At 44.5% G+C, this 10,668-nt stretch overlaps 1 protein-coding gene across 2 annotated transcripts in view; it reads left to right on the top strand.

The window, feature by feature from the left end:
- MATR3 (matrin 3) overlaps positions 1–6,751 on the top strand; it is a 30,309-nt gene extending 23,558 nt beyond the window's left edge. For both annotated transcript variants that reach the window (XM_083730216.1, XM_083730215.1), the window contains 6 exons: positions 111–242; positions 2,459–2,502; positions 2,588–2,957; positions 3,782–4,139; positions 5,240–5,361; positions 5,754–6,751. In XM_083730216.1, coding sequence (XP_083586342.1) covers positions 111–242; positions 2,459–2,502; positions 2,588–2,957; positions 3,782–4,139; positions 5,240–5,361; positions 5,754–5,801 — 1,074 coding nt within the window. In that variant the 3' untranslated portion in view covers positions 5,802–6,751. The remainder of the gene's footprint in view (positions 1–110; positions 243–2,458; positions 2,503–2,587; positions 2,958–3,781; positions 4,140–5,239; positions 5,362–5,753) is intronic.
- The last annotated feature ends 3,917 nt before the right edge of the window (positions 6,752–10,668 follow it).

Raw genomic sequence — 10,668 nt, forward strand, 5'->3', positions numbered from 1 at the left:
TCCTTCCACCAGTGGGGTTTCTATAATTTTAGTGATTTACCTAGGTTTACCTTTGTAGGAGAATCCTATTGAAATATTGGACCCTGAAATCTCTTTACTCTCATCCATAGGCTTTCATAGAAATGGAGACCAGAGAAGATGCTGAAGCAATGATGGAGCACTGCTCCAACAAAGCTCTTTGGTTCCAGGGAAGATGTGTGAAAGTAGATTTGTCTGAAAAATACAAGAAACTAGTACTAAGGGTAGGTACCATGTGCTGGAGTAAGTTTTCATTTTGAGTATTTGTTCAGTAAGTAATGTTGTAATATGTAATGTGATACTCCACACTAGTCCTATGCAGAGTAGACCCATTGAATGGACACTGACTAACTTAGCTCCATTAATTTAAGTGGCCCATATTCAAATAACTTGGTGTGCTAGTGGAAGCCAGCACAAAGGGGTTTCCCTCCCCCCCCCACTCTCTTCCCTCAGATCTGGTCTGCAGTGTTATGAGAGAAGGGGGCAGTCATTCCACGTGACAAATGGAAATGCTTGCCCCCACTTGAACAATCAGGAGACATTGACATTTTCTACTCTGAGTAGGACTTGGTTGAAAACAACCAAAGTGTTTAATGTTTCCTGAATAGTTAGTGTAAAAGCCTCTGACTAGTGTTGCTGCAGCCAGTGGTGATACATTTGGAAAAATGCTTTTTTTCCCTTTAGCTTTTAAAAAAATGTTTTACAGTGGTGCCCCGCAAGACGAATGCCTCGCTAAACGAAAAACCCGCAAGACGAAAGGGTTTTCCGATTTTTTAGCGGCTTCGCAAGACGAATTTCCCTATGGGCTTGCTTCGCAAGACGAAAGCCCATAGGGAAATCTCCGGGGACAGTGGGGAAGCGCAGCGCGCCTTCTCCTCTGTTCCCGGACCTGTCCTAAGGCTTGCGGTGGGAGGTCCGGGAACAGAGGGGAAGGTGTGCAGCGCTTCTCCTCTGTTCCCGGGGCTTGCGGTGGGAGGAGGGTTTTTCCTCCCCACCGCCAACATTCAGAACAGCATTCTGAATGTTGGCGGTGGGGAGGAAAGCCCTCCTCCCACTGCAAGCCTTCAGGACAGGTCCGGGAACAGAGGGGAAGGTGCGCAGCGCTTCTCCTCTGTTCCCGGGGCTTGCGGTGGGAGGAAGGTTTTTCCTCCCCACCGCCAACGTTCAGAACAGCATTCTGAATGTTGGCGGTGGGGAGGAAAGCCCTCCTCCCACCGCAAGCCTTCAGGACAGGTCCGGGAACAGAGGGGAAGGTGCGCAGCCTGCTGCCCCGCGCGAGGGGCGCTCTTAAGCAGAGCGCCCCTCGCGCGGGGCCGACATTCGCCGCTTGGAGAGCCCTGCGGGGAAGTCCTGCAGGGTTCCCCAAGCTGCGAATGTCTGCCCCTCGCGCGGGGCAGCAGGCTGCTATCCGCAGCTTGGAGAGCCCTCTGGACCTCTTCTGAAGGCGGGTGGGGGGCAAAAGTCTTTGTCCCCCCTGCCTGCCTTCCCGGGGGATTTTAAAATGCTGGCGGGCGGCAGCGCTGCTGCCCGCCAGCATTTTAAGATCGCCCCGGACAGCGGAGAAGTCTCCGCTGTCCCGGGAAGGGGGGGGAAAGCAAAGACTTTCGCGCGCCCCCCCCCCCCGTCGGCCTTCAGAAGAGGTCGGGGGACAGGCTGTCCCCAAACCTGGTCTGAAGGCGGTTTCCATAGGAACGCATTGATTGATTTTCAATGCATTCCTATGGGAAACCGTGCTTCGCAAGACGAAAAACTCGCAAGACGAAAAGACTTGCGGAACGAATTAATTTCGTCTTGCGAGGCACCACTGTATATGAATTTCAGCTGTTGTGCTGAATGTTCTTGGTAACGGTGATTATACAACTTCTCACAAGTTCTGCTCATACGAAATGCAATTTTTCCTGTTCCTTTAGCTCATAGACAGAGAGACATAATTCCACATCCTGTACATCTGGCATCCACATGGTTACCGCTTATAGTTAATAAGAATAGGGAGAAGCCCCATCCAGAATACCATGGTGCATATAAGAAAATATCTGAAGTCTTGCAGTTTGTGGCAGTTCTTACTTCAGCTGTGTCTTCATATGCCTTGAAGATTGGAACCATTTTCACAGCTCCTAATACAGAAATCTACAAAGACCTTTATCATAGAATTATAGAGTTGGAGAGGACCCTGAGGATCATCTAGTCCAGGCATCCCCAAACTTGGCCCCCCCAGATGTTTTGGGACTACAATTCCCATCATCCCTGACCACTGGTCCTGTTTGCTAGGAATGATGGGAGTTGTAGTCTCAAAACATCTGGAGGGCCGAGTTTGGGGGTGACTGATCTAATCCAACCCCTTGCAATGCAGGAATATGCAGCTGTCCTTTACAGGGATCAAACCTTGTCATTATCTAACCAACTGACATCATCATTATTATTATTATTATTATTATTACAGATTCCCAACAAAGGAGTAGATCTGCTGAAGAAAGATAAACCAAGGTAATAATCTTTCTGGTAGCTTGAGTTTGTTTAAAAATACAAAAAGGAAATGGGTAAGCAAGATTTCCCCCCTTTCTTTTTATAGAAAAAGAGGTCTTTCTCCAGATAGCAAAGACTCTGGAAGTGAGAAAAAATGTAAGACTGAGGATAATGAGAAAATGGAAAGCAATAGCACTGAAGATAAAGAAGAGAAGAGAGATGAGGCAGATACAAAGGACAATGATCAGGCAGACCAGGAGGAACCAACTTTACTCCTTGAATCTGAAGATGAACTATTAGTGGACGAGGAGGAAGCAGCAGCATTACTAGAGAGTGGAAGCTCAGCTGCGGATGATACGGATGTAGCTAACTTGGGTGATGTGGCTTCTGAACAAAAGGAGGCAGCTGGTGATGATGCTACTGCAAAACCCGAAGAAAATGCGACAGCTACATCAACGGCAAAGAAACTCAAAAAGGTAAAGAGAAAACTATCATTTGGAAGAAGTTTATGCTTCACCACGAGATTATTTCTTGCCACACAAAAACTTTCCGCCTTTCGAGAAAAGGTGCTCATAACTGGTATCTTAATAAGGGTTTCAGAAAGGAAGGTTCTTGTGTAGTTTGTGTGCATACAGCCCATAGCTGTTTTGGATGGTATAGATGACTGTAGTCTGCAGCAGTATCCTGTCCTGTAAATAGTCTTACTTTCCTCATTTTATTACTTACTCTTGAGACCATGTGCAAGTCCCTAGCTTGCTTCATCTCTGACCATGAAGCAAAGATATGTAGGGACAAACTGCGCATCTGCAAGGTACTCAAATGCATTACAAACCTAAACTTTGCAAATCACAAGTTTAGGAGGGAGGCAACCCTGCCCTAGGGATCTGGAGAGAACTCTTTCACCAGTGCAAGCAAATAAAATTTGTTCAAGGAAAGTGCCAGATTCCTAGTGCTAACCTTCGCCACAGGAACATTTTCCTTGTGGGAGTTTGTTGCCTACATGGTTCCTTCTTGTGCTCCTTGCCCATTCCTGTCGCTTGCAAAGTGGGGAGATACTGAGCCCTGACCCAGTATTGCGCTGTGGCTGGGGCTAAACTGTGGCCATTGGTATAGTCTTTTGTACCCCAGCGCTCCAAAAGTCATCTCTTTTGAGGAGCACTTCCTAGAGAGGGAAATAACCGTGGGTGTTTGCATGTGATGGAATTACCCTGTTGGACTTCAGTGTGTATTTTAAATGAAATAGCTTGATTTGAGAAAAGCCATATCTAATGTAATAAATAAAAATAAATTGTCTCAATAGCGACATGTAGGTGGATTTCCAAGGAGCATGGAAGGCTTTGTGACTCTAGATGAAGTTGGTGATGAAGAAGATTTAGATCACCAAAAACGTAAATCTGGTATTACATCTGCTGTAAAAACTGAGGGCAGCATAACAGAAGGTCAGACTGTAAACACAGAAGAAGGGCAGCAAGAAAACGAGGCACTGGAAAATGGTGCTAAAAATGAGAATTTGAAGTCAGAATCATCCGAGGTGACAGACAGCACAGTGTCGGAAGAACAAGATAAAAAAGAAAACACAGAAGGGCAAGAAAGTAAGACTGCACAGGCCACTCCGGATGAAAATAGGATTGGACCGTATCAGCCAAGTGTTCCTGTTGGTAAGAATGCTTCAACCTCCTCTAATGTAACGTGTGTTGTAAATGGACCACAAGAAAGAGACTTCCTTTCCTAAAGAGGTATTAGCTTAGAATTTGCCAGTCAGTTCAGGCTCAATCATCAAGACCTTATGGGCACAAACTGTTAAATCACTAAATAGAATACAACACATGTGCGCATCATGCCAAGCCATAGTTTAGTGTGATGTAATTAAACTGAAGAGATGTGGGTGGCGCTGTGGTCTAAACCACTGAGCCTAAGGCTTGCCAATCGGAAGGTCAGTGGTTCGAACCCCAGCAATGGGGTGGGCTCCCGTTGCTCAGTCCCAGCTCCTGCCCACCTAGCAGTTCGAAAGCACGTCAAAGTGCAAGTAGATAAATAGGTACCGCTCCAGCAGGAAGTGTGCTGCTCTGGTTTCGCCAGAAGCGGCTTAGTCATGCTGGCCACATGACCCAGAAAAACTGTCTGCAGACAAACGTCGGCTCCCTTGGCCTGTAAAGCAAGATAAGTGCTGCAACCCCGGAGTCGTTCACGATTGGACTTAACTGTCAGGGGTCCTTTACCTTTTAATTAAACTGCAGTCAGCCTTAAAGCGCACACACAGCTAGAAGTTCAGAAGTTTTGCTTAACTGTTCAATGAATGTAAATAAGCTGTGGTTTTATGTTGTGAATCATCCTGAGACCTAAAGGTATTGGGCACTATGCAAATTACATAAATATAAAATTAACTTACTGTGGTTATTTTTGTTTTCAAAGTGACTAGCTTCATGTAAACCATAGTTAATGTTAACCACAGTTTGTCAGTACAAACAACAAACTTCTTCCAAACTCTCATGATTGCGTTGGAAGAGAAGAAGGGAGTGTATGTTCTGAGACTGTCGGACCCGGTCGTATTCCATTTATTTCACATTAAATAACAGTTCTGTGAGGTGTGAACCAAACCATTTTAAAGGCAAGGATGCATGTGTAGCCAGTATAAGACTACTGATTTACAGATCACCTATTCAGTATAGAGGGAACTTAGGGACTCTCTTTCTGGCCCTTCTGTTTTGGATCAGATGTTCTGGATCAGATTTGCAATTATGTGCATGTTTCTATTTAGGCGTGAGCTTTGTGGTGCCCCGAACTGGATTTTACTGCAAGTTGTGTTCCTTGTTCTACACCAATGAAGATGCTGCAAAAAAGGTCCACTGCAGCAGCCTTGCACATTATCAAAAGTTGAAGGTAAGGTAGAATTTCTCACCTTCATGCAGCTATTGGATGAAGCTTAATTAAAACCTTAGGATAAGTAGCTCTTTGTTAAGGCTCTGGTTTATTTTAAGTGGCAAATTTAATCTCAAGTTATTCTACACCACCTAGTTCAGAAGCTCATGCATACGCCATGTCATAAGCAATCCAGCCCAAATTGGAACTTGGACGTTCCATTGTAATCCAAGTACAGTGACTGGATTATGCCCAATGTACACATCAGCCTTAGTACTTGATTTACCATGAGATGCAGCAAGCTTAAATTTGAAAAAAATTATGGAATGTTGCTAATGATGCCATTGCAACACAATCCAGGCAACAGAAACAAATTACAATTCAATCCTCCCTTGTTTGCTTATTTGTTACAGAAACACATGGAGAAGGCTGAAGACAAGAAACAGAAAAAAGAGACTTAATGCAAAAAAAGAGGTTTGCCAATTTAAGGAAAAAATGGTTTTATTTTCAACGTTAATCTCAATACAGTAAAATTGGGGAAACGCTATCCTACTTAGATTTTAGTGGAATAAAATAGAAGTATAATTCTGTTAGTGTGTTTAATGTTACCGCAAAATCTGCATTGTCAAAACGATCTTTTTTTAAAAAATGTGGGAATGACAATACAGCTTTTTGTGCTGATTGATGCCTGAAGCTACCAAGGAAATGTACAGCATCCTGAAGAGATAAGAAAGGATTTCATCAGCATTAATATTTTCAGGCTTCAAAGAACATCCCTTTAAAACGTTGGTTCTGTTCAGTTCAATATAAGCAGTTATCTTTTTCCCCTCCTCTGGAACATTCCAGTCTATGTCCAGCTGACTTTCATGATTTCATTTCACTTTTGAGAATCTTTACTAATTTTTTGTGACTTTTTAAAAAGTGGAAATGCTTTATTTTAGTCTCGGTGTGTTTGGTAGTGAATAGAAAAAACTGGTAGTCAGCTTTTAAAATGCTGTGTTTCTTCTGCTTGCGCAGAAAGTAAATTCTTCTTCTTCTGACCAGTATTATTTTTCTTGCTTGCAACTTGAATTTAGTACTTTTCATACATCTCAAGTATAAGCAAAAGCAGCATTTGAACCATAAATTGTAAATAGTTACCTTTTTATGTTTGTATTTCAATTCTGATCCTAGACCAGTTACTAAGGTGTCACTGAAATTGGTGGGACTTGCTTCAAAGTAACAAGTTTACCTCTTCACATTTGGTTTTATCTTAGAACTGTGCTCTTGATGTACCTTTGTGTGGCTGATGTGATTGGGAGCTTGCGTGTATAATCTGTTTTCATGTAGTTCTATTAATGATTTTAACAGCTTACATATATGTCAATTCAGGTTGTTATAGTGTCAAACCAATAAACCAAACCAGCCATGAGGGTTTTTTTGTGTGTGTATATGTGACTCTCTATAGCCAGTTTTTTTTAATACAGACAACCAGATCAGCTGTCATGCTCTTTGCCCACTCAGCTTTTCCACTAAAGGTCAACCAACCAGCTACAATGGTATTAAAGGTTCTGATTTTAAACCTCACAACATGACCTCCACTTCCATGAAGTTTCCATAATTTATAGTTTGTGTTAACTGTCTGAACAGCATGTGGTATACTGTACTTAGGCTAGAATTCAACAGCACACATTCCAAAAGAGCTTGTTTAGTGTAATCAGCTGAATTTGTATGTTTAGCTCTGGAGCTAGTATGTGAAATGTTTATTCACAAGGGCAATAAACTCCCCAGTATTTGTCAATAAAAAAATTCATGACTGTAATAATTTGTTTGCATGGAATGGAAGGATCTCTCTGCAATACCAGTGCTAAAACATTCAGTTTTGCAAACTTCGTGCATAGAATAACTAAGCCATTTTCAGAAAACATGGAATGTGTAGGTATCTGCATACAGTGGTACCTCGGGTTAAGTACTTAATTCGTTCTGGAGGTCTGTTCTTAACCTGAAACTGTTCTTAGCCTGAAGCACCACTTTAGCTAATGGGGCCTCTCGCTGCCGCTGCGTCACCGGAACACAATTTCTGTTCTCATCCTGAAGCAAAGTTCTTAACCCGAGGTAATATTTCTGGGTTAGCGGAGTCTGTAACCTGAAGCGTATGTGTCAGGGACTCAAGAGCCGGAAGCACAGGGAAGGGAGGAGATGGAGAGCGAGGGGGAGCAATCCGAGGGCAGCGTAGGAGAAGATGACAGTAGCCCGAGAGATTCCATGAGCCTCTCCAGCGAATCGGAAGATTCACAGAAGGGGGCGTCGGTGGCCAGGGCAAGGGGGGCCCCAAGGGGGACACTCCAGAAACAAGGGGCCAGCGGGGACTCCCAGAGCAGCAATTGGAGATCAGGACCGGCTTCCCCACCAGAGCGTAGTGGGGGGGTATCGGGGCCAGCGTATTCACCACCAGGGAGAGAAGATGAGTCAGGGTTGACCACGCCTACAGCGGAGAGTCAGGCAACGGAGGGGAGGTCACGTCCAGCCAGCTTCTAGGAGGAAGGAAGCAGTGATAGAAGCAGTGTAACGGTCAGGAGGAGGATCACGGGGTTGGCGCGAGAGCCAAGTTCAAATGTACAGGAGCGCGGGACAGCAGAGAACGAGGATTGGGAACCAGGTCCTAAAGCCCGCAGGAGGCAGGGGGAGGAGTCAGGCGACTCAGCGTCAGAAGAGTCCAGAATGGTGAATGCCCCAGCGGGCAGGAGGACCCAGAGGAGGAGAGAGGAGAGGAAGAGGTGGAGCAGGGCTAGGATCTTAAACTGGTGTCAGAGGGGAGGAGATTCAGACGGAGCTTCGCCGGTCTAGGGTTTAAGACGTAGAGCTGCGCGCTGCGGCTTTGAAATGGAAACTGAACTTCAATAAAGACTTTTGTACATAACGACAGCCTGGCGTTGGTCCTCTGTGAGCTGGGACCTAGGGGCAGCTCTGACAGTATGTAACCTGAAGTGTATGTAACCTGATGCGTATTTAACTCGAGGTACCACTGTAGTTGAAATCTGCCAATAGTTGACTTCACACAATTCAGAATAACTTCTAAGGTTAGTGCCATTATTTACATAATATGGAAGCATTATGAAAACTAGGTGTTGAAATTCCCATTAATATATAAATATATAGTTACAGACACACCCCCTAGCTCTGATTAGTCTTGTTTAGCCATAGCTAAAGGTAGGGCTGGAAGCAGACAGAACTGTGGAGACTGAGGTGAGGGGTGAAGAAAGCTGATGTTCTGGAAAAGGTTTGAAGGAAACAGCCCAAGAAAAAGGAAATTCTAGTGGAATGTGAGTGGTAAGAGGCAGCAAGCAGAGGAGGAAGATGGCCAAAGGAAGAGAAACACGAGAGACTTAAGATGAAGAGCTAGGTGAAAATGTGGGGCAGCAACAGTTTGGAAGTTAGGACAAGTACCATCACCACCATGTGGGTGGTCTTTAGCCAAAAGAGAGTGAGGTGGTGACAGAGAGGATTGGGAAAGGGAAATTTTTGGAACTCGTGGCAAAGCTGAGTCATTGATAACTCTTCTTTGCCTGTTCTCCTAAAGCTGATCTATCACAAAAACTTGGTATGTACTCTCATCACAGGCTGAGCATCTCTGAGATCCAAGAAGATTGTCAGCTTGTTCTGTGGTTGAGTGAAGATAGCCAGCTCACCTTCAGCTGTCAACATCACTGGACATGCACAACAAAATTAAATGAACATTTAAATACAGGTCCACTGTGCTAGAGGGGTGTGATGGAATTGCCCCTTGATACGGGACTTTTTGACATGAATGTTGCACAAAATTGGATTGATCACAAGCTAAACATTCCAACCAAACCCACTGATGATACTATTACAGTGGTAATAGTAAGTACTTAATTCGTTCCAGAGGTCCGTTCTTAACCTGAAACTGTTCTTAACCTGAACCACCACTTTAGCCAATGGGGCCTCCTGCTGCTGCTGTGCCGCTGGAGCACAATGTCTGTACTCATCCTGAAGCAAAGTTGCTAACCCGAGGTACTATTTCTGGGTTAGCGGAGTCTGTAACCTGAAGCGTATGTGACCCGAGGTACCACTGTACTGATTTTTGATGGAGTGGGATGTATTTTTCTAAACAGAACTACCAACTTTCTTTGTGGCAGTAAGAATAACTATTACAAAATATTGGAAACTTGTAAAACCATGAGGATTTAATGAAGAACTGGCATAAACAGGCGTAGTTAGTTGCCTTAATGGAAAATCCAGCTCAAGTCAGGACACCAAAAAAATACCATTTTAGCTGCATTTGCTGAACAGTGGTTCTGCTTCATCGCATAATGTGCCGCTTGGTTTTTCAGGCATATATCCGTATGCTGGAGGATAGACACCTGCCAAGGTTTGCCTGGGGCTGTTTTGAGGGAGATTTTGACTCATCCCTGGTGAATCACTAACCCAGTGTTACCACCATTTACACTTTGCCTCTATATTTAAGGTGTTTTCAAGAAACCTGTTCCAAGAGCTGCATACACACCAAAAGACTTGTGGCACCTTTTAAGACTAACTATAAGCGTTATGGTATAAGCTTTTGTGGCACTGCAGCCCACTGTCAGTTGGCAGGTCTGATGGTAGAGCATGAAACTTAATCTCAGTGTCATGAGTTCAAGCCCCACAATGGGCAAAAGAATCCTGCATTTCGGGGTTAGAGTAGATGACCCTCTGGATCCCTTCCAACTCTACAATTCTGTGATGATGATTTTTTTTCTGCAGTGCATGCCAACTGAGATTTCAACATGCATCTGATGAAGCAGTTTTAGTTCATGAGAGCTTACACCACAAAACTATTGCTAGTCTTTAAGCGGCAGCAAGGCAGTTTTTTTTGCTGTAGCAAAACCAACACGGCTTCTCACCCACCTGGGAAAATGATAGAGAAGGCAGTGTAACTTTCTTTTTGGATGTGGGGGAGGGGTGTGTTGGTAAACGGGGGTGTAAAAACTGATGACGCATCTTGACATTTCTACACAAAGCTCAGATGCATGCAGAGATGCTACTGCTGAGAATGAACATTGCAGCTGCCAACAACCCAGCCACCTGTGCTGTGCTAAACTGCACACTTTTATCAGGCACTGGCAGATCTGTTGAATGTCATTTTAAGCAGGATGCCTAAAAATTGTTGTTTAGTCGTGTCCGACTCTTCGTGACCCCATGGACCAAAGCACGCCAGGCACTCCTGTCTTCCACTGCCTCCCACAGTTTGGTCAAACTCATGTTGGTAGCTTTGAGAACACTGTCCAGCCATCTCGTCCTCTGTCGTCCCCTTCTCCTTGCACCCTCCATCTTTCCCAACATCAGGGT

This window comes from Podarcis gaigeae (assembly GCF_964106915.1).
Source record: "Podarcis gaigeae genome assembly, chromosome: 3".
Classification (NCBI taxonomy): Eukaryota; Metazoa; Chordata; class Lepidosauria; order Squamata; family Lacertidae; genus Podarcis; species Podarcis gaigeae.